The sequence below is a fragment of the Carex rostrata genome, chromosome 6, assembly GCF_964058835.1.
Source record: "Carex rostrata chromosome 6, lpCarRost1.2, whole genome shotgun sequence".
Taxonomy (NCBI): Eukaryota; Viridiplantae; Streptophyta; class Magnoliopsida; order Poales; family Cyperaceae; genus Carex; species Carex rostrata.
In genome coordinates this window covers 339597-364145 of record NC_135923.1, presented here as the reverse complement: position 1 = coordinate 364145, position 24549 = coordinate 339597, and the positions used below count along the sequence as shown (strand labels likewise).

General features: G+C 31.7%; 2 protein-coding genes across 2 annotated transcripts; one reads left to right on the top strand and one right to left on the bottom strand.

The window, feature by feature from the left end:
- The first annotated feature begins 3433 nt into the window (after window positions 1-3433).
- On the top strand, window positions 3434-6476 carry LOC144555201 (putative trehalose-phosphate phosphatase 6). Its single transcript, XM_078303442.1, has 11 exons — window positions 3434-3685; window positions 3868-4008; window positions 4116-4187; window positions 4514-4612; window positions 4735-4788; window positions 4876-4977; window positions 5092-5169; window positions 5291-5360; window positions 5466-5536; window positions 5944-6036; window positions 6173-6476. Exons 1-11 carry the CDS (start codon window positions 3434-3436, stop codon window positions 6236-6238), a joined length of 1098 nt encoding a protein of 365 aa, XP_078159568.1. The 3' UTR covers window positions 6239-6476.
- Window positions 6477-14083: 7607 nt separating this feature from the next.
- On the bottom strand, window positions 14084-17010 carry LOC144555570 (putative trehalose-phosphate phosphatase 6). Its single transcript, XM_078303957.1, has 11 exons — window positions 16720-17010; window positions 16467-16607; window positions 16183-16254; window positions 15804-15902; window positions 15598-15651; window positions 15280-15381; window positions 15065-15142; window positions 14894-14963; window positions 14701-14771; window positions 14505-14597; window positions 14084-14380 (listed from the first exon to the last, which is right to left on the bottom strand). Exons 1-11 carry the CDS (start codon window positions 16993-16995, stop codon window positions 14321-14323), a joined length of 1116 nt encoding a protein of 371 aa, XP_078160083.1. The 5' UTR covers window positions 16996-17010; the 3' UTR covers window positions 14084-14320.
- Between the last annotated feature and the right edge of the window lie 7539 nt (window positions 17011-24549).

The following is a 24549-nucleotide window of genomic DNA, read 5'->3' as shown; positions in this document are numbered from 1 at the left end:
GATGAAATTTTTTCAAGTAGTTCTTTTAGTTTAAAAAAGAGAATCAAATATCTCATATTATTTTCAGAAAACAGTTATTAGATTCGCAACATCAGTGTTGTAAATAACAGTATGCAGTCATCGGACGGATGAGGTACCGCTAAATGATTAATCGCTATGCGATTGATTAATTAAAATTATGCAGACGATTAATCGTTTTCACTAAAATTATGTGTATATATTCATAATTTATTAAAAAATATTTATGTAACTCATCGAACTTATCAAATAAACTTAATTTAACTTAATTTTATTATTATAACATGACACTACTTTATTTCTTCTTAACAACATATACACACTCTACATGTGTAAGTACAAATTTATTTAATGCAAAAATAAATTTGAGAATTAAGCATTTTCAAATACTAATAAATATTATTTGAAAGAAAATGAAGCATTTCAATATAAAATTACTAAATTTAATTTATGATAACAACTTAATTTCACATATGAACATGGCGTACTAATTGAAAAAATTACATTAGTAAGTAGGAAAAATAGATATTATTAAATAATAGAACAATTAATTAATTTCAAAATAAGTAAAATGAAGATATATATATATATATATATATATATATATATAGGGTCTGTCTAAATTGCTGCTGGCAGCAGTTATGCCCAAGTGCTGCCGGGGCTATTTTTAGCCGTGTGATGTCCAAAAAACAAATCCAAACCGTTAGATGTTTAATCTATATTATAATCTACTTGGAGACCAAATTTTACATTTTTTAGAATTTTTTTACTATTTATTAAGCTGGTTTGAAAACCGCTGATTTTAGTAATTTTCTGCAGCATTGAAATCAGCGGTTTTCAAACCAGCTTAATAAATAGTAAAAGAATTCCAAAAAATGTAAAATTTGGTCTCCAAGTAGATTATAATATAGATTAAACATCTAACGGTTTGGATTTATTGTTTGGACATCACATGACTAAAAATAGCCCCGGCAGCACCTGGGTAGAACTGCTGCCAGCAGCAATTTAGCCACAGCCTATATATATATATATATATATATATATTGGATGTATATCTAAGCACAAATAAAACTATAATATAGAATTTATGAAACTTATTGTCATTGTTCGTCTGCAAACGTATAAGCTTTTAATTAACTAGTCAATAATCCTCAATTGTCGTTTGTTGGCTTAATTACTTGGTACAAAACTCAATTTCTTCCCTCTTAAGGTTCTTAAACCTCAATTTTTGTTTGTTGGCTTAATTGATCTAAGTCACTTGTTGATTTACTAAAAATAACCTCGATCTTTCAACACGAGAAAAGGTTCACCTTTCGGATACTACTTGATTTCGCCTTAAGGTTCACAATACCTAGTTTGGTCGAGTGAATATCAAGGTCTTACAACTACCATCAAGATGTGACCACTGCTCTCTATCTTCGTCGGCTTTAGAGGATACCTGGACCGGACATCTTATATAACATATATATGTTGGTTTAGATTATTGTATATGTTTAATATTGTTGTTACCATTGACCATTCAATGCATTAGAAGGTCGTTGTTGCTGTCACTATTCAATGCCTTAAATACCCTTGGTTGTTTACTGACTCTGTTCCTCTCTCCCTTCATATTAACTTAATTAACTGGCCTTCTCTCCAAAGTTTTAGTGCCTTCATTTCTATATAGTCTGCTTTGAAATGGCAAATTACACTTAACTTAGTTTTAAATTTTAATATCCATTTACTATTCATATTTGTATTCGTATCTGCACATTCATTGCATCATTGCACATGCGTAGTCGTTACTCGTTACACTAGACTAATAGTCAACTAGTCAAAGTCAACATCAAAGTCAAATCAACTTTCAATTTCTAATAATAATAAAACATTCATTTTATGGTCAAATATATAATATCATATATATATTTTTTTTAGTAATTACTTCACATGTAAGATACATAGTGATTAGTGGGTAAAGTGCATGGAAGTTCACTGAGCTTTGCTACACATTTACCCTTGCATTAATTAAATTAAATTAAGGTACACAGGAATCTAAGTTCACAACAGGGGATTTCCAATATTAATAATTTTTACTTGCATGAGATTATCTTCAAGCACAGATTGATAGATCATACTAAAATTAGATTTTATAATATTTGGTAAATTTGAAATTAACCTCACAAATTAATCAGGGGTATTATATATTAATCAGGGGAGGCAAAACAAAAGGTGGGACTGGGACTGGGACTGGGACTGGGACTGGGATGAAAATAAAGCAAAGAAAAGCAGCCCACAGCAGAGGCAAAATCAGGGGCAGGGGTATTATTAATCAGGGGCAGGGGTATTATTAATCAGGGGCAGTTTTGAAAAAGAAGGCTGTTAAATTAGTTGAACAGATGAAAATAAGGCTAAGCTGGTAGTTAACACTTATTAATGAAAAGAGAATAGAAAAAGTAAGTTGGTGCAAAGCAAAGTGACAACTGACAAAGACAGACAAAGACAGGTCCAGTCCTAGTCCTCTGAAACCGTCTTCTAATTTCTCAGCAATTTCTCTCCGATATCCTGCCTCCCGGTATGGTATTGGTTCAAACTTCACTTTCATTTCATATCGTCACTGCTAATTTCTTGCTATTAATTAATTAATTAATTAATTTTACCAAAGGCGAAAGAAAACCAAACCCGTCGACTGAACCGCGGAAAAAGTAAAAAAAAAAGACAGAATGCCAACACGTGTCCACGTCGCTTGTGGGCCCTAGAATCCAGCAACACGTGACTTGCCAAGCTTAGCTGTATCCAATTCAGCGTTGGCGAATCCGACTTGGTAGGTTAGGCGAGCCCCGCATGTTCGGCCCCATCCTACGTGTCTGTTTCGTCAGATGGGGACCACTTCCCGCCTCTGTTTTCTGGGTCCCTTTCCCTTCCTCCTTGGCCCCTGCATTTTCTCTGCAATCGCACGCCGTGCAATTTTCTGTGTTCATTCTTTTTTTTTCATTTCATTATAAAACCCTCAAATCTGTCTTCATTAATTTGATATGTAAATTGCAGTAAAATAGTAGGTTGGTTGTACATGAACATTTTCATTGCAGAGTTGTGAAATTGGAGAGATTGCAGGGGAAGCAGTGGCTCCAGTCCCTGCTGTATCCCTCGTTGCCTATAAAACCCTCCCCCCCTAACAAATGAATGGTCACACCACAAAATAACCTCCTTTCTCTCTCTGCCTCTCTGCCTCTCTGCCTTATTCTTTTGTTTTTCTTCTCGATCGTTCGAAAGAAAGAAAGAAAGGAAACAGAGTAACGAGCAATTAATTCAGGGATTAAGTCTACTTGCCTGAATTAATTCTCTTTCATCCTAGCAAGCTATATATAAGCTTCCTTAATTCTCCTTTAATTTGAAAACACAATTTGAGCATATATAATATATATATATATATATATATATGATGACTCGCAATGTGGTACTACCAAAGGACATACCAGTGCCACGTGGCAGCAAAGCGAGCTACTCGTCCTACAAGAAGCTGTTGAAGTTGAACCATGTTGATCTTAGTGGAGGAAACTGGATCAATTCATGGCTGGATTGTATGAAAGCCTCTTCTCCAACACAGATCAGAGCAGCAAACTCCATTCTCACTTCCTCTACTTCTTCTTCCCTTGTTGCGCCTCTGGAAGACGAATTTCATGATTGGATGGTGCGTATATTATATATTCTCTCTCTCTCTCTCTCTCTCTCTCTCTCTCTATATATATATATATATATATATATATATCATTTAATTAGTTTATATATGTTAGATATGATATCTAGATAGATAGATATGTAATAAAGAAATTAACATTAAATTAGTATATGTCTATATATATATATATATAGGAGGAGCACCCGTCAGCGCTGATGAAATTTGAGGAAATAATGGAGATGTCAAAGGGGAAAAAAATAGTGATGTTTTTGGATTATGATGGCACTTTATCTCCTATTGTTCAAGATCCTGATACCGCATACATGTCAGAAACGGTCAGTATTCATTCATTCATTCATTCAATATACAATTTTAGTTGCCTTCTACTTGATTAATTATCCCTCTTGAGTTTTGATTTGGGATTTTTTTTTCTACTTTTCAGATGAGAGATGCTGTTCGAGACGTGGCCAAGTATTTTCCAACTGCTATTGTAACTGGGAGATGCACTGAAAAGGTACATTAATTGCTCTAATATATAATATATGTTCTTCCATTACAAAAATATATATTATTAATTGTTTTGTTTTCTTCATTCAAACTTCAAAGTCAAATCAAATAGAAGAAAGAAGATAGAGAATTAATTAATTGTAAAGACCTGGTGCATGCATTTACTATTGCTGTTTATGTTTTTCAAAGTCAAAGCCAAATCAAATCAAATCAAATAATATATATCACCTACAATTTTTTTTTTTTTTAATTTTAAATTTTTTTGGTTGGGTCAAAAATGGTAATTATTGTTGATTTGGTGTGGGGACATATATTAATATATAACATTGACAGGTGTTTAGCTTTGTTGGGCTTCAAGAATTGTACTATGCTGGTAGCCATGGAATGGACATTGTGGGTCCCACCAAAGGTTCCGAACATATCAAATCTAAGGTTAGCATTTATTGATCTGTTTTATATTATTATTATTATTATTATTATTATTATTTCAATGTACTAATTAATAATCGTTTGGTTATTGCAAAATAATGTATCTCATATTTTTATTTCACCAGACAAAGGATATTCTGTGTCAACCGGCGAGTGAATTCCTTCCTATGATAGAAGAGGTGATTTTTCTTCTCCTCATAATTTCTGAGCAAACATGTGTTCTTCTTTTCTCTCTCTATATTATTTTAAATTAATTTCTTATTTAGATTTCTAAAACCTTGGAGGAGCAAATGAAGACAATTCCGGGAGCCAAAGTGGAGAATAATAAATTCTGTGTTTCAGTTCACTACCGTTGCGTAGAAGAAAAGGTACCGTTTTCGTTGAGCTCAATATATATATATAGTTAAACTTTCTCAATTATATTTGTGGAAACTAATATTACTGTTATAATTAACTTGTATTATATATATTAATTATATCAGAATTGGTGCGCATTAGCAGAACAAGTCGGATCTGTACTTAAAGATTACCCGAAACTACGACTCACTCAAGGGAGAAAGGTTGGTTTGATTTAAATTTGACACAAATACTTGTTAATTTCTCTGGATCGATCTTACAGAATTAATTAATGTTCATCTAGCTTTAATAGATAGTAATTTATATTTTGTTGCCTAAAATTAGGTACTGGAAATTCGACCGACTATTAAGTGGGACAAAGGGAAGGCACTTGAATTTTTGTTAGAGACCCTAGGTAATTAAGAATCTTTACATTATTTTATTATTTTTTCTTCCAAATTTTGAATCTGTCCTTGGGAATTTCTTCTCTAATTATTTTCTTTATTTATTCAATCTGTAGGTTACACAAGCTCTAGTAATATATTTCCAATATATATTGGGGATGATCGCACCGATGAGGATGCCTTCAAAGTATGTCAAATTCTTAAACAATGATATGATATGATGCAGTATAATTAATTTTCAACACCTAAACTGCATATATATATAGGCACTAGCTATTTGTCTTAATCATGTTTACTGTGCAATTATATATATATATATAAATGTCTCTACTCTATAGACCTAAGAAGCTGTACAATTTTGTCTTTAGAAAGACTTAATTAATTTGCCTCAACTGTAATCAACTAACATTCAGTTACCTTCAAATATTTGAAAAATGTCACATCAGTCATCAGTTCAGTTGCAAAGAAAAAGCCAAATCAGGATTCAAACTATTACAGGTCGTCAAGAACACATATAAAAAATTATACTTTGATCACATCTATTAATTTTCATCTTAAACTAACTGGTTCTGTACGTTGTATTTAATTTTGTAGGTTTTACGCAAACGGGGACAAGGAATTGGAATTTTAGTTTCAAAAATTCCAAAGGAAACAATAGCCAACTATTCTCTTAATGGACCAATTGAGGTAATTATTAGGAAGTAAACTTTTTTCACTGTTATATATCATCTCAAATACAAGTATCGTATACTAATTGTTTTCACTGTTATATATCATCTCAAATACAAGTATCGTATACTAATTCTGCGATACCATTTTACAGGTCAAGGACTTCTTACAAAATTTAGTGCAATGGAAGAACATCTCATTTGATGAGCAGAAGAGTTGAATTAGTCCGATCCATTAATTACCGCCATAAATAGCTAAAGATCTAGTACTAATATAGGCTGAGGATTTGGAAAAAAAAAAAAATGGAGATGATTTTTCTCCTCCATGCATTTTTTTTATATAATTTTGGAATGTTTTACATTTTGTAGGCCAAAGCATGAAAACACTTGCTTGGTCATGTAAATGATATTTTGATAAATATCAAATTTACAAATGTCCTTGATTTTTACAGCATCAAATTTATTATAATATTCTCTGATTTTCTACTTGTCTTTGCTTGAGGGCTGCTCAGAAACCAAAAATGACTAAAAGTAGTTGCATCAGTATCAGACAATCACTTTCTCATTAATTTTTTAGTCATTAAATACCACAAGACGAGAAAGTTAAAAAATATAGCAAAATCTAATTTAAACAAGGGTTGTACAAATTTTCTCATTGTTTCACGCGACACTCTAATTCTAACCAAAATCGCTGCTAAATGAATTTGTTGCACGCAACCATTTTTTTTACAAAATGAAGAGATAAGATCCTGTGTGAAACTTGGCATAATCTAACGGTCCAAAATTCAAGCTGTAGAGAGCTTTTTAGAGCTTCCTAAGCCTTAACAGGGCAAGGATCAAAATGAGTACATACTCTGTAGATGTTAGCTTAGATATATGATATCTACAGAGTATTTTGATATGGAAATATCTACAGAGTATCTGAAAGCAGCTGTCCTAAGTATATCCAAAATACCTCATTTAGATTTCTACCAGCTTTTTTCCCAGTCAACATTGGAAACATCAATGCTCTTCAGATATGCGGTCAAACAAAAGTATTCACAAAACCTGAAATCGAGTAAATTTTGCCAGTCTAACAATTTCTCTGGTTTAGTATTTGATTTGAGACTTCTTGAATTATGATCAGGTTGGTTAACTGGTTCAGTACATTTAATTGTGAATTAGTGAGGTTAGAACCTTCTTAGCTTTTCCAATCGGGTTAACTTCAGTCTTCAGGTTATTTCCTAATTTGAAAGATCAAACATATTGTCACTTTGGCTATAGAATCTGTACCAAGACCCATCAGACCTCTGCCCAATATGAAGTACAGAAATCCAGTATCAAACATATTGTTTTGTGAATTGTGCTGGTACGAACCATGACATGTACCAACATGAAATCTGCTTGACCGACTGGTGTCTGACAACTTGAAATAATTTTGAGAGAGATACTAACTAGTACAGATCACTAGGTCAGTACAAACAGGTCGACTAGCACTCAATGAGGCAGCTGAGGCAGGTATGAGTTTGGTGTTGTTCAATATGTACTGGTCGGTATGATTCAGTACCCAGTCCACTATCTAAGATTCACTGTCACCAAGTGCATGTGAGTTCTCACATTAAACACACTGAGGTTCGACAATTGTTATCATTAAAAGGACCAAAATGCCAATCTTTATTTTGTTCAAGTTGTTAATGCAAATTTGTATGAATGAGAGTTGTAGTTTGGCACAAATTGGTGCAAAAGGACTATTTTCAAAGGCAGACATCAAAAGATATTGGTCTTCTTGCCTTTTTGGAAAGAAAAAAAAAAGGAAAGAATTGAATTGTAAGAAAAGGAAAAAAAAATCTAAAAATTTGGTAAAGATTTCAATTGGATCTTGTACTGTATCCAACCTGACAAGGATCTTTGGAAAGATGCAAGCTTCAGTGAATCTCTTAATAACTTCTGAGCTATTTTCATTATCCATAAATCCTATTTTGCATGGTTAATGATGCTACCAGGAAATGATAATTAAATGGACAGTGATAACAATCCCCGCAGGTTTATCCCCGCATTTATCCCCGCAGATACTGCCAAAAAAAACATGGGGAACCGCTCAATCATTAATGAGCGTTTAAAAGATTGCGGGTATTTAACTTGAAGCATTAAAGTATTTACCTTGAATTTGTCAGGTATTAAACCATATGCAATGATCTCTATTTATGAAAGAATAAATCAATCCATTAATTGTCCCCGCACAAAATTTCTTTTTTTTTTTAATCGTCCCCGCACAACTAGGAACCATTAAACATGGGGGGACCGCTCAATCATTAATGAGCGTTTAAAAAACTGTTAGTATTTAACTTGAAGCATCAAAGTATTTAACTTGAATTTATCAGGTATTAAACCCTATGCAATGATCTCTATTTATGAAAGAATAAATCAATCCATTAATTGTTCCTGCACAATTTTTTTTTTTTTTTAATCGTCCCCGCACAACTGGAGACCATTAAATAAACCCTAAACCCAATGATAAATACTCTGAGACATAATGATAAATACTTTATGTTATATGGGTAAATATTTTACATTATATGGATAAATATTTTATGTTACATGGATAAATATTTCTCAGGCATGCAACTTTCAGTAAAACATCAATGATAAATACTCTCATGCATAATGATAAATATTTTATGTTACATGGATAAATACTTTGTATTGCATAGATAAATACTTCTCAGACATAATTGCAACTTACAGTAAAATATCAATGATAAATACTTTCAGACATAATGATAAATACTGTATGTTACATGGATAAATACTTCTCATAAATAATGATAAATATTTTTTTGAACATCAATTAACAGATAAGCATTTATTAACAATGATTGTTATTAGATAACAGTATAATTAATGCGCAGATTGTTTTTAAAGCAATAATTAACGCGGGAATTGTTATTAGAGGAATGCATAATTAATGCGGGGATGTGAGTGGGGGGTTTCTTATAATTAGTGGGGGATAAAAGGAAACTTTTAGGGAAATTAGTGGGGGGATATATGGCAGTTAAGGAAGAGAGAGAGTGCGGGAAAAATGGGGGGATGGGAGTGAGGGGTTTGTTATAATTATTCTAATTAAATAGAGATGATTTTTTGTTGATTCTTATTCAACAGTTAAACTTTACTTTTGAAAATGGCCAAGTGGATAACTCACTAGGATGATTTTCAAGTGGTTATGTAGAGAGCATTTTTTTTTCTAGCTATCAGACAAAAAACCAGTAAAACGATGCTCTTTGCTTATTCTTTTTTCACGACCCTTTTTTTGTTATAGCTCAGAATGTTAAAAAAAAAAAAACCAGTAAAAGGCTCAGATGTGAAAAGTGGTACGGAATGTATGGTACAGCCGTATTGGTGGCGCTACTCTGGACCTTCTTAGTTTATCTGTTATTTCTATTTTTATTTTTTTTTCCTTTTTTTCAATTATTTCACTGTCATCCTTTTCACCTGGTACTTTTTTTATTTTATTTTACGTCATCAATAATTTTTATCTTCTTCATCCTTTTTTTAGGCAGCTATTTATTTTGCATTTAATTTTTTGGGAGTTGCAAGCCTAATCCAGAACATTCAATCTAAACCCAAATCTCTCCAGATGGATGTACATGTAATATCTAATTAAGAGAGGTATTCAATACGAAATGTTCAAATAAAACCATATTTATACCTTCTGATCAACTTTTAAAAACATAATCCTAAAAAGCTCTGTGCTATTCTCGCAACAGATTTAAGTCTTTTCTTTTTAACAAGATTTGGTTACAAAAAAAAATATAATAAGAAAAAGGGGAAAGAAAGATTTGGTAGATTTTTTCTTGTATCAGTATGGTTAGTGCTAATCCTTTTGGTGTCTGATGATATAGAAAATATAATTAGTTTCATTATATTATTTGAGGAGAAGATAGACGCAAATTCTCTATACACAATGATGACAGCATCAACTAAGGTATAATGACAATCAAAAGCAAGCAATGTTCTTGGATACTTCTCCTTTCTCTGATGCTACAAAGATACTAATTGCTAGCATCTTGCTTTAGATTTATTTATTTTTATATTTTAAATGTATGGAATGGAATAAATATAACTTTTCTTTTGTCTTATATTTGCATCACTAATAATCTGCAGTTAGGATCTTTGAATAACTCTTTAAAGGTACTCTACTTGTTTGTTTATTTTGTTTTATGAATCTCACATTTCACATTCTAAATATATTTATATATAAAAGCAACTGCAGCATAGATTCCCCATGTGAAGTTCTTTGGTGCAAAAAAAGAGAGGAAAGAATAAGAAAACACTGTAATATGTTATTTTCAATATGTCACTACAGGTTTCCTGTGATATCAAGGCAATTCATTTTAACCTCCTAGTCCCTAGCTCATCAGTGACCTCATCTTTTCTTCTGACAATTTGTCTTTCTTCTATCACATATTTGGGTACTAAGATTTCATTTCCCATCAATAGTAAAACAGAGAGAGAACGTACATTGAGGTATAAATATTAAGAACTAAAATGTCACTCCACAACTGGACTAGTATTGAAACTATGTTAACACTGTGCATCAGGTTCAAATAATTACTAATATTAATAGTTTAATACCACATGTATTCTTTCAATTATATATACACCAGCATATATAAATTCCCCTGATCGGATGAAACAGAAGTTCACATTGCTGCCATAAAGAGTTAGTAATTATGTTGAAGCAGTGAACTTAATCTGTACTTCATCAATTGTTTACTTCCATCGAGTAAATTTATATGCTATATATGCTATAGAGAAGCATTATTTGGGCTTGCCAATATTTTCTCAAAAAAAGTGAAGAAGCAAAAAGAGAAGAAAACAGAACACAGTAGCTAGGAATTAATAGTGTTTTGTACGGACTGTTAGTTGCTTGGTGGGTGACTGATTTATTGTGGAATGCTCAATCCATGGTGCAATATAATAGCACAATTTGTAGCGTGTCCGACTCCTGGAATAATGTGTTTTGTAACCCTGAAAGGATGAGTCTTAACATTCATAGTCATAATTAAACAACCTCTTTATATTCATAATTTTAAACTGTCTACTATATATAGTTGCATATAGAGTTCAAGTTGAGATCATTGATTGGAACAAGCAAGAACCAATTACCATTCCGACATGGATCTCCATTACAAAATTAAGCTCAGAAGATACAAATATAATTTATCATTTGCACATGGATCCACTACTAATATATGCGTGTAAAAGAAACTATCCTTTTCCACAGATGCCAGCGATTACTTGCCGGACCACAGTTATTCTCCAATCATGTGCATCCCTGATGCCTCTCATTCATTGAATCTATTCTTGCTTAGCCATGAATCCTGATTTGAGACAGTTACACAGTTTTATAACATGTTCATCTTATTCAATTGAGATATCAATGATTGTTAACATTATCTTCAGCTTATTTTCATCTTTTTTTTCTGGAAGAAATTATCAAAAACAATGTTTGTGCTTGTTTTCTTTCTTATTCTTATTCTTAAATAAAAAAAGTTTAATGAAAGCTCCTCGATTATAGGCTTAGAGTCTCTCTCTAGGCATGGACCACCCTAATTAACTTTTTCTAACTACAATCATGCATGTGCCCAGCTTTAATGGAACAAATTTATCTCTAATTTAAATTTGAGTACGCAAGATGAGAAATACATCATGCTAATATATAGATTTCATCTTCATTATGATAGCTTTGCACGGGCATTTTATCTCTAATTTGATATGGTTCTGTTTATCCGAAAAAAATGAAAGAAAAAAAAACAAAATACTTGCTAATTAAGCCTTGTCATCCTGGTACCACTGCTCTTTCCGATTGTGATCTAAGTTTTTTTTTGCGGTTCATCTCTTTGAATTGTCGAGTATCTGAGAGGGCATATGCACAATTTATCTCAATCCTTCTCTCTGTTAGACATTATTGATTAACTTGTATCAAGCATGGTTAAAGCCATATTGTAAATAACAAGTGGTCCACTTCATCCAAATTAATTTAAATCAAAAGTTGAGGGCGCACAAACGGCGCTTCTCATGCACTCGATATCTTCTCTCTCTTTAATTTTGTAGCAATATGAAGTACTAATCGAGTTTTTTTTTTTTTTTTTGTTCTACTTACCTTTAGCAGGTTTCTCTGTTTTTAGCTGTTATAATATGGTTTGGAGTAGATATATACCATACTTTGCTTGATTTAATAAGATTGTCATACGCGTAGGGTGTAAGAGGCTACCATCTTTTTTTTTTTTCTCAAAAAATAAAAAAATAAAATAAAAATAAGCATGCATGAAAGATACATATATAGAGGCCAAACTACTTATAATTAAGTGGAATCCGACTCCTCTTTCAATCAACAATGGTTTTCTTTATTTCTTTAGTTCTTTTTTTCCCCGGCTTTGTGCTTTACACATAGTATAGGAAGGTATTGAGTTGGTTTGTGGGGCTGTGCATTTTTGAGTTTCTGAGCAATGGGCAACGTTCACTTCAGACGAAGTAGATTGGAACTAAATAATTTTCCTTTTTTTTATTTTTATTATTTTTCCTATTGTTGCCTTCTTTTTGTGGGGTTTGAACATGCATATGTCTCTGGTCCAGAAGCATGGGTTACTTCAATGCTTTTCCGGGTAAAGTATCTGGTAAAGGGCATCAACCATTGATGGAAAATGATATCTGTATATTATTATTGAGCATCAATTTGACCACATTGATGGACACAATTAAGCGGTAAAACCATAAAGTTAGCATTACTAGTGTATGTAGGGATTGAACAGAAGAAAAAGAAAAATCAAGTTAGAAAAAGCCAATTTGATCGAAACACACATTGTGACTGTGACTGGTAGGCACAGGGGTGGAGCCAAACTTTCAAACTATGGAGGTCAAATGTAAATAGGGGTCAATCACGTAAATTTTTTGTGCCGTGAATGAGGATCAATTTACAGTATCCATAGTATTTTATTCTAAATTATATAGAAAATCGTGTACAAATATAATTTTTTTGAAAATAAATGAGGATCAATTGACCTCCATTTCCTTAATATGCCTCCGCCTCGGGTCCAAATCTCCTAATTAAGTAACCCAATTTTTGGGTTTTGGATCAGGACTGTCCGATTTGAATCCGTCGCTCGAGATTGCTTTGCGATTCGAATTCATCTCTCGAGATGTGTGCTCTCCACTTCAGATAGATTATCTCGGATTCGAAACGGACGGTCCCAATTTAAAACCCAATCTTTGAGTTACTTCACTGGATCTGAACTCCTCTACCTCTAGGTAGGCAGTATCTCGTGCATGGAACTGTTTTGGTATTAATACATTTTCTTGAGTATATATATAATTAACATAAGTCTCTTATCCAGTATACCTTCCAATATATGTCTGTGTGGTTGTACAATTTTTTTTCTCATAGAAAATCAAAGTCTAAATTCAGCGACTGAATTACTGTGCTGGGTTCAATTAGGTCATAATCTATCTTAAGATTTAGTTCAATATCCCTACTAATATATTATACTTGCTTGAATCTCGTTTTCAAATTTTTATTTATTGATCAATTAGGCTTAGTATATTTTGGTATTGTTTTAGTTTCATGGTAAAGAATAACATCTATTCTTCAAAGTGCAATAAGCACATCGAAGTTCAAGGTCCATGTGAACCAAATCAGAAATTCCTTTTTACCATTGCAGCTATTAGCAACACTATTTTTCTTTTGTACACTTGGAATTAATGTTGTCATTTTAGAAAAATGTTGTGATAGCTTTTTTAAAAAAAAAAAAACCAAAGCACTTTAAGTATTTTAACTAACACATTATGTGCTTAATTAATAATTAACATCGATATCCGCGCGTATTTCCCTGTATGCTCTTAATTAATTTGTACAGTTCACTGAACACAAGTCTTCCATAAATGAATGGTGATCTTGTCTTAAGCTTGGTAGTAACCCCCCTCTCCCCTCTAACAAGATTGCTATAACAAGCACACATTTACAATTAGTCAATAGAAAGTTGGATATACATAGAAAATGTAAAGTTTGTCAATAGGAAGTTTAGTTGGAGGTAGAAAAAAGGAAAATTGCATTAATTCTTTTCCATCAAGCAAAATGATAGTCACAAATCCTAATTACAAGAAAGAAAATACAAGATCTTTCCTGTTTAGGCCTTTAATTTGATTAATTTAAGATACAAAATTACACAGAGCTGGAAACAACTACTAAGATGGTTAATAACTCTATGGGTTATGAAAATTAGATCTTCTTTTATCAAACAAGAACTTAATCTTCATCTGTCCCAATTCTAATGCTCATTAGTTGCTAGGGGTTTCCACTGTGCTAACTTTTGCAAAAGTTCCTTCACCTACAAAATTTAGTTATAAAAGGAGGTTATGCATACAAATGAGCACAGAAAAATTTAATTAATTAATTAATATGCCAACTGGAGAAGGTGCTGGAAAGAAGTAAGTAATTAAATGTTGTTTTACCTCAGTAGGCTCTCTGAGAGAAAAGCAAGCATTTGTTTCCTTTGGAACCTTTGAGACAAGAATACCAATGCCTTGCTGTCTCTCACATAAAACCTGAAAATTGTGTATCAATCCAGATTTAAAATTTGCCTGAGAAAGTAATTTACAGTAAATTAATTAATAGAGAATTAATATGTTGTTTGAATAGCTAGCATACTTTGAAAGCATCCTCGTCAGTACGGTCATCTCCGATATACACAGGAAAAACTTCATTAGAATCAGCATATCCTGCAAGAACAAACAGTAATTTTGTGAATATCGTTTGGTAGTAAAATAATTAACATATATATAGCCAAAAAAAAAAAAAAAAATTGAACATCTAGAATAATTAATATATTATTGACTCGTACCAAGGGTTTCTAACAAGAACTCAAGTGCATTCCCCTTGTTCCACTTAATAGTAGGTCGGATCTCTAAAACCTAATTTAAATATGAGAACAAGTTAGTAAACAATATTTCTTTGTCATTAATTGGTACTAATTAAAGTATATATGGTATAAATATATATATAGAAGTAGAACCTTTCTTCCTTGGGTAAGCCGGAGTTTCGGGTACTGATTCAGCACTGATTTAACTTGTTCTGCTAGTGTACCCCATTTCTGGTTGCAAATATTTTCCGAAAAGTTAATTAATATTGATGCACGCATGCATATATTCTCTTGAGAGAGGAAATCATAAAGGAGGAATCTTTTCCTAATAACAATTAAGTAGCCGTTGTGGAATAAACATTGTTTACCTTCTCATCCACACAGCGATAGTGCACTGAAACACAAAACTTATTGTTCTCCACTTTGGCCCCTGGAATCATTTTTGTTTTCTCTGTTAAGGTTTTAGATATCTACAAGAGATCGATCGAAAAAGTAAAAAAACAAATTATTAGATCGATGTACGTACGTAGATCAGCAAATCACTTTGATATATATATATATATATATATATATATATATATATATATATATATGACAAATTAATTATGAGGATATATAAAATTAAAGCTATAGACATATATAAAGAGAGAGAGAGAGAGAGAGAAGAAAATAAATAAAATGTTCACCTCTTCTATTATTGGAAGGAAATCACTGGCCGGCTGACAAAGAACCTCCTTCGTCTATAATAAAAAAAAAAAAAAGGAAAAAAAAATGATATCATGAGATTATTAATTCTAAATGAGTATACTAGCTACGTGCGTTCAAAACTGGGAGACATATATTTGTAAAAAACATAAAAATAAATTTAAAAAAAAAAAAGGCAATTATGGACCTTAGATTTCATATTCTTTGGGCCTATAGTGGGACCCACAATGTCCATGCCATGACTCCCAGCATAGTATAACTCTTTCAACCGTACAAAACTAAGCACCTGCCATATATATGCATATATATATATATATATAGAACCAATTTAATTAATCATGGCAAGTAATATATATATAGAAGCACGTACGGGAACACATATATGCTTCACAGAGCTAGCGTTACCTGATCATGTACACCATGGTTTTATGAGGGTGTTTCTGATATATGGACATATACCCATGAAAAGAAAGAAAATTAAGGTATAGAAAAACATTTCCTAATTGAAAATCAGAAATTAAGGTATCTTGGTACATAAAATATTGTGTAGTAGTAAATTAATGTACCTTGTCAGTGCACCTCCCACTCACAATAGCTGTTGGAAAATGCATCGCCACATCTTTCACAGCCTCTCTCATCTATAAATTTATATATATTAAAAAAAAAAAAAAAAAAAAAACCTCCTACAATCAATTAATTAATTAATCTCGCATGTGCTAGCTGTTCCATAACCAAAATATGGTTGAAGTGAAGAAAAAACAGGGCAACAATTAATTAAATAAATATATATGCAACAAATAAATTAACTTTGTAGAAATATTTGAAGGAAGGAATTAATTTAATTACGAACCGATTCAGACATGTACGCCCGATCAGGATCGTCAACAATAGGAGATAAAGTGCCATCATAATCCAAAAACATCACTATTTTCTTTCCCTTTGATATTGCCATGATGTCCTCAAATTTGCACAGAGCTGATGGATGCTCCTCCTAGAGAATAATATATAAATATATACATATTTGGATCCTTAAAAATCAAGCAAATAGCTAGATCATCGATCAACAACTTAATTGTTTGAGGTTTCTCAATTAATTAACTCACGATCCATTTGTCAGTTTCATCTATAAGATCAGGCATGACAGGAGAAGAAGTGAAAGTGAGGATGGAATTTTGTCTAGTTTGGGTTGGAGAAGAAGCTCTCATGCAATCCAGCCATGAATTGAGCTTGTTAGCTCCATTAAGCTCAATCTGGTTCAAGAGCTTCTTGTAATTTGGATAGTTTGTGTTGCCGCCACGGCCACGTGGCGGTGGGTACGAGTAGTGTTGAGAGACGGGTACAGCTGGTATCTCAATTGGCACCACTGCATTCTTTGTCATGGTTTCTTTGCAAAGGGTTTAATTTGTCAGGCTCAGCTCAGGCAAGTGTAGTGTAGCTACGTACGTATAGCTGGCTACGACTTGCTTTAATTAATTAATGGAGAAATTAAGAGAAGAGAAGAGAATGGTGTAGGTGTAAGTGCAAGTGAGTTGTGCTGAGGCTTATATATATAGACGACACAAAGGTGGGCACCGAAACCAACATGAAACCGGCTCCTTCAAACTCACTTTTTATGTTTTGGTTCGGATTTTGGTAACGGGTACAACATCCAATACGGCTCCAATAACTTCCTAGTTGTATATATTGTAGAGTTAGGCTACTATGACATTGGTGTTATTTGAAATTAAATAACACCAACTTTTAAATCCTTAGATCTGCCTTGAGATTCGTAATATCCGCTTTTACTGTTCAAGCACTTTATTTTGTACGAATCTCAAGGCAGATCTAAGAGTTTAAAAGTTAGTGTTATTTAATTTCAAATAACACCAATGTCATAGTAGCCTAGCCCTATTGTATTGTATGTATACTCGCGCCGCGCGTATGAATGAATATAAAATTATAAACCGATCGATGACTGTATCATATGTGAACTAATAGTTTATTAATTAATTGTCGATTTCTATGTGAAAAGTTTCTTATGTACCATTAAATCTATGTAGTTATCAATGTCTTATTTTTTGAAAAATTAAGCTTCTCATCATTTAGAGAAAATTTATAAATCTGCCAGCTACAAGGGCTTAATAAATAGTAAAATCAGAAGCCACCGTTAAATCTATGTAGTTCCAACGGTGACTGTTTGGAACAGTAAAATCAGAAGCCACCGTTGGATCAGTGATTTTCAAAGTGGCTTAATAAATAGTAAAAAAATTCCAAAAAATATAAAATTTAGTCTCCAAGCACATATTAATATGGAGAACAAGATGAACGGTTTGGATCGGTCATTTGGACTTTGAATCGGTGATTTATGGTCCAATGCACACCATGGCCTATGCATTGCAATGCACCATAGCCCATCTCTCTCTCTCTCTCTATATATATATATAGAGTTAGGCTGGGGTGCTATGGATAGCATAGTGGCCTCTATGCTACGGCTCAATATTCGAGTTTTCAAAATCCAAACGGTCGATCCGAACCGTTCATCTTATTCTCCATATTAATATCTGCTTGGAGACCAAATTTTATATTTTTCTGAATTTTTTTACTATTTATTAAGTATTTTACAAAATTGTTGATCCAACGGTGGCTGCACAAAACAGTAAAACCGTTGGATTAGCGATTTTCAAAGTGGCTTAATAAATAGTAAAAAAATTCAGAAAATTATAAAATTTGGTCTCTAAACAGATATTAATATGGAGAATAAGATGAACGGTTCGGATCGACTGTTTGGATTTTGAAAACTCGAATATTGAGCCGTAGCATAGAGGCCACTATGCTATCCATAGCACCCCAACCTAACTCATATATATATAAACCACTGTTAATATACTCTAACCAGTATTTTTATCACTGTTAATATACTCGAAATCATTAATATAGTCTAAATCAATACTATGTGGTATAAATCACTGTTAATATACTCTAAACCGGTATTTTTATCATTGTTAATATATGGTAAACAGGTAATATGCTCTAAACCGCATATTTAAACCGAATATAGATTTTATATTCGGATTACAACCGAACTATTCGACCGAATAGACCGAATATTACTACACTGATCATGTGTGACATATATACAAATATAAGTAAAATTATTTGCCTAAACTATTTTGTGTTAGGTCTCACGGAAGGCAGTACACGAATTCTCACTTCATGGAAGCCATATAAGAACCCCAGGGTTCAATTTGTTGGTAATAAAAGTTGGACTTGGACGTACCGATCGAGGCTTCATTCAATTTAATTTCATTGTAGTTACCGTTTTTTATTTTTCCCCTTTGAGTCAAAGTAATTGATATTTTGGTGTCTTTTTTTTTTTTGTGTAAAATGGTTGAAAGTGGCAGGCTAGTAGTATTAGTAACTGTAGCTAGTGTACCAAACGCCCCCTGAAAATTTTGGTCCTGTGGGCTGCTGCATGCGTTTCTGGATTAATATATATATATATATATATATATATATATATATATATATATATATATATAATTAAGAGAGGGTTCAAATGCCTCTATTTTTTGTGCCTCCACCATGCCTTCATTTTTTAAAACATTAATAACTCAAAATTTAAATCATAAATTTTAAAATAAAATCGTTAAATGTGATCTATACTATTATATCTATGTGCTCAAATTTTTTTATTACATTTTGGTATTCTTTTTATGTGAATCAATTAGCTGAAAAATCAACGTCTAGAAATTATCCACATTAGTGCGTTCTTACAAGCTCTTGATGACAACCAAAACAAAATTGAAATGTCATAATATTTTACAAGTGCATAAATAAAATGATGTAGATCATATCCAACGGTTTTATTTTGACTTTTAAGTTTTAAATTTTGAGTTATTAGCGTTTTAAAAAATGGAGGCATGATGGAGGTACCAAAAATGAAGGCATTTGAACCCTCCTCTATAATTAAATAGTTTTGTTTCCTAGTTTTCTTACTACTTAATTATGCATGCAACTTTTTTTAGAATTGAATTGGAAAATTTTGTATGCAAGATCGATCTTTGCTTACTTCTTTTATAGCACATTGATTCTTTTCCACCCTAGCTAGCCTCCACTTTAATAAACTTTACGCATACTTTTTTTAGAAAAAGAAAAATCCTAATATATATATATAGATAGAACTACTGTTCCTAAAAATATTCTCTAAATCATACTATATATCGACATCATGACAAGAAGTTTACATACATACATACATATGCACATGCCAAATCGAACTTATTCAACCCATGCTCCTATGTCCCTCCAGATCACTTAATTTCCCTATCTAGCTAGCTTTAAAGCGGTTATATATATATATATATATATATATATATATATATATATATATATATATATATATATATATATAGAGAGAGATGGGCTATGGTGCATTGCAATGCATGGAGGGGTTTGTGCATTGGACCATAAATCTAAAATTCAAAATCCAAATGACCGATCCAAACCGTTCATCTTGTTCTCCATATTAATATGTGCTTGGAGACCAAATTTTACATTTTTATGAATTTTTTTACTATTTATTAAGTATTTTACAAAATTGTTGATCCAACGGTGGCTTAACAAAACAGTAAAATCAGCAACCACCGTTGGATCAACAATTTTGTAAAATACTTAATAAATAGTAAACAAATTCAGAAAAATGTAAAATTTTGTCTCCAAGCACATATTAATATGGAGAACAAGATGAACGGTTTGGATCGGTCATTTGGATTTTGAATTTTAGATTTATTGTCCAATGCACAAATCCCTCCATGCATTGCAATGCACCATAGCCCATCTCTATATATATATATATATATAGAGGTTGGCTAAGATCAAAGTGGTAGTTCCTGAGCTTTGGTGCTACCAATTCATTTTTTAATTTTCAAAGTTCAAAATGTCGATCCGAACCGTTCAAGTTGTTCTCCATATTAAATTGTGCTTGGAGACCAAATTTTACATTTTTCTGAATTTTTTTACTATTTATTAAGCCACTTTGAAAACAGCCGATCCAACGGTAGCTTCTGATTTTATTGTTTTGTTAAGTCACCGTTGGATCAGCGATTTTCAAAGTGACTTAATAAATAGTAAAAAAATTCAGAAAAATGTAAAATTTGGTCTCCAAGCACAATTTAATATGGAGAACAACTTGAACGGTTCGGATCAACGTTTTGAACTTTAAAAATTGAAAAACGAATTGGTAGCACCAAAGCTCAGGAACTACCACTTTGATCTTAGCCAACCTCTATATATATATATATATATATATATATATATTTAAAAAAAAAAAATTGTGACAGTGCTAGGTTATTTTATATTATTTATTTTATTTACTCTTTTAAGTTTTAACATAAGATAAGAGTTTAAAAAATCTTTAAATCATTTTATTTAATCTTTAAATTTCAAACTTAATTAGGATGATCTTTTACACACATAACATGATAACAATGCCTAATTGGCACTGTAGTCGATCTGCAGTTCTCATTATATTAATTAAAAGTTAATTGTAACGCTTTATGTAAATAAGATTCATTACATTTTGTAACATCATAATAAGGAAAGGGTTCTTAATTTTGAAAATCTGAAAGTGCATATATATATGTGTGTGTGTGTGCCTGCGTGATTCTCGTTTTTGCCTTTTTCTTTTTGTTTTTTGGTTAATATTTTCAAGATGCAAATTTTAACCACACATAGGAAACTTTTTTATTATTTCGATCGGCTATTATATATATGTATATATATATATTTGATAATGTAAAAGCAAGTTGAGGAAAAAAAATTGGCCATAAATATATAACTCAAGACAAATCACTGAATTCGTGGTACGTACTAATTAACATTTCTGCGCAGACATAAACAAATTAAATTCTCGATCCTCTTCTCTTATTTTATTTTATTTGGAATTTGACTCGAAGGCAGCTAGCTTTAATTCATGTCCCCTCAGTCGCATATGAAAATAAGATAAAATTGAAATACATGCATTAAGAAGTTGCAGAATTCTACAAAATGAAGAACTTAATATATATTATTACCAGGAATCGTCCCTTGTAACAAATTTTGTATTTTTTTTTTATTATGAGGAAAGATAATTAACTTGAAAATGATTATGTTGATAATCTTATCATTTTCAAATCAATTAAAATTGAGATTGAAAATAAATAAATGAAGTAAATTATAGGTAAGTTATTCGATCGACATGGAGATGGTGTAACAATTAATAATTAATTTTTGCACAATTCAAGTATCTTTTGATAATTAATGCATGCATAAAATCATAAATTTTAAAGTTCAAGTCACTTAATGCAGGGTAAGATATATATGAAAACTAATTAATTTTTATAAATATGATATGTGTGTTACATAGACACCGCCCCCTCCAAATTAAACCGAAAAAGAAAAGAAGGCCAGGGTAAAAAAAAAAACACATGCTTCAAGTCAAGTACAGAACATATATATTAAACAGCATTTAAGAATTAGTCACCTGATATGATATTTCATTTCATTTCATTTCATTTAAAGCTTAATTGTAAGTCCATGAGAGACATGGCCTAGACACCGACCAAACACAGAAGCTACAATTAACTTAATTACGCCAACACTTGGCACGTTTTGCATACACACCACTACACCAGTCACCAGACAACACAACTAAATTAATAATATTAAGTATTAAGTATTAACAAACAAACAAACAAACAAACGCACATATTTCAATTGATCTTGACTGACTGTCAATATCACTTTTCACTTTTCACACACAACCGATCAAAATCGAATGCGTATCCTGATCTGCATTAACTCAAAAAGGAATCTTTTGAGTTAATAAATTTTCACCGTCTGATTTTAAACGGAGTCAATCCGTCTTCTGCTTATGATATAGGAGGTCTTTTAATATTAGTGCAGATTTAGCCAACACAAATCTTCAAACATATCAGATGGTCAAGATTCATTAACTCAAAAGATTCCCTTTTGAGTTAATGCAGAGGATACGGATTGATCAAATTAAATCTCGCTCAATTTGCTAATCTTTTATTTAAAATTAAAAAATAGTGGGTTATCTCATGTAGATGTAGATGTAGATGTAACCTATATATTGTTGTGGAGTGTGGACCAAAAACAAACTTTTTTTTTTATTATTATTTACCTCTCACTAGTCACTACCAGAGAGAAACAACACTATATATTTTAAGTGCCCCCCAAATCGATCCATTAAATTTAACTCTACTTGATGTTACTTGACCCCCAATTAACTCTACATTTCTGCTCTCTTTGTTTTCCCTCTACTTTTTCCCCCTTTTTAGTAGTCTAGGGACTAGGGTGCATTCATTTTTTATGAATCATTTCTGAATTTTTTTACTATTTATTAAGTATTTTACAAAATTGTTGATCCAACGGTGGCTGCACAAAACAGTAAAACCGTTGGATTAGCTATTTTCAAAGTGGCTTAATAAATAGTAAAAAAATTCAGAAAATTATAAAATTTTGTCTCCAAGCAGATATTAATATGGAGAATAAGATGAATGGTTCGGATCGACCGTTTGGATTTTGAAAACTCCAATATTGAGCCGTAGCATAGAGGCCACTATGCTATCCATAGCACCCCAGCCTAACTCTATATATATATATATATATATATATATATATAGATGGGAATCAGTTTTATTTGTTTATTATTATTATTATTATTATTATTATTATTATTATTATGCAGCTTCACGTTTTAAGATTGTGATTATCTCACATTAATTCCAAGTACTGTTACCTAGCTAAATTTGGAGTATATATGGTGATATCATGCCGATGATGATGATACAATCAATGCTAATATATACTAATTAATTAGTATGATAATTGATAGATAGTACTAACAAATAAATAACAAGCTAGCTAGAATCAAAATGATATGGTTAGTGTAGGCTAAAACAGGTCACAACCTCTGACACATCTATTATTTAATTAATAGTCTTATATATATATATGTTTCTCTTATTTTAATAATGTGCAATCAATTGGCTACAGAATAAACTACGTACCAGTTACACAAAAGAACCGGATTGGAAGGCTTAATTACGGTCCAAGCTTCAAGTAGTTTCTAGTATAAATAACTATCATTTTTCATTGGGGTTAATTAGTTAACCAACAAGTGTTTAACACTATAACCATGCACAAAGATATTCAGTAACATCCATCGTGTCAAAGTTTAGACTACGATCGAGCATGTTAATTAATTAGTCAAAAAATTAAGTGCTCTTTAATTGAAACACATAAATATATTTGTCTTTTTCTAATCACATGCATGTTAAAGTATGCTTGATTTGGATTTGGTTGTTTACAAGTTTTAATAAACAACGAACTCCTATCCTATATATATATATATCATTGACTTTCTTTCTTTCTTTCTTTCTTTTCTAATCTACCTACTACTTGATGCACATCACTATTCACTAGGCTTGTCAAATATTATATAAATAAATTTATATGATTTTCCAAATCCACAAAATTAATCAACAGTACTATATATGTATGTATGTATGTATGTATGTATGTATGTATATAAGTTTAGCTATATAGCTAGGTAGGTAGCCTCTTGTTTTCTTAATAACTGTGTGCGTGCATTAATTCCACCATTTTTGTTTGAAATTAATTAGACAATTCAAATTGAATATAATTAAATCGTACCGTACTGCATAACATAACAATATGAACCACATATGCCAGCTAAAATACTAATTAAAATTTAATTTTGTCTCAACACTTTGACCAAATAACAAGAAGACTGAGCAGTTATATATATATAGTCAAAAGATATGGGTTGAAAAATTAAGAATGGCCGGTGAACTGTACGTTGTAACTTGTAACAGCCATGAGCCCATGACCCCATGACCCCATGACCCATGACTCCATGAGCCACAGAC

Excerpts from the sequence above, each read along its gene's own strand:
- LOC144555201 (XM_078303442.1), top strand. The coding sequence starts at position 3,434 with ATGATGACTCGCAATGTGGTACTACCAAAGGACATACCAGTGCCACGT. Across the intron at positions 4,188-4,513 it reads CTGGGAGATGCACTGAAAAG|GTGTTTAGCTTTGTTGGGCT; the intron begins GTACATTAATTG and ends TAACATTGACAG. Across the intron at positions 4,789-4,875 it reads TCCTTCCTATGATAGAAGAG|ATTTCTAAAACCTTGGAGGA; the intron begins GTGATTTTTCTT and ends TTTCTTATTTAG.
- LOC144555570 (XM_078303957.1), bottom strand. The coding sequence starts at position 16,995 with ATGACAAAGAATGCAGTGGTGCCAATTGAGATACCAGCTGTACCCGTC. Across the intron at positions 15,903-16,182 it reads GTGGGAGGTGCACTGACAAG|GTGCTTAGTTTTGTACGGTT; the intron begins GTACATTAATTT and ends TATATATGGCAG. Across the intron at positions 14,772-14,893 it reads GTTCTTGTTAGAAACCCTTG|GATATGCTGATTCTAATGAA; the intron begins GTACGAGTCAAT and ends TTGTTCTTGCAG.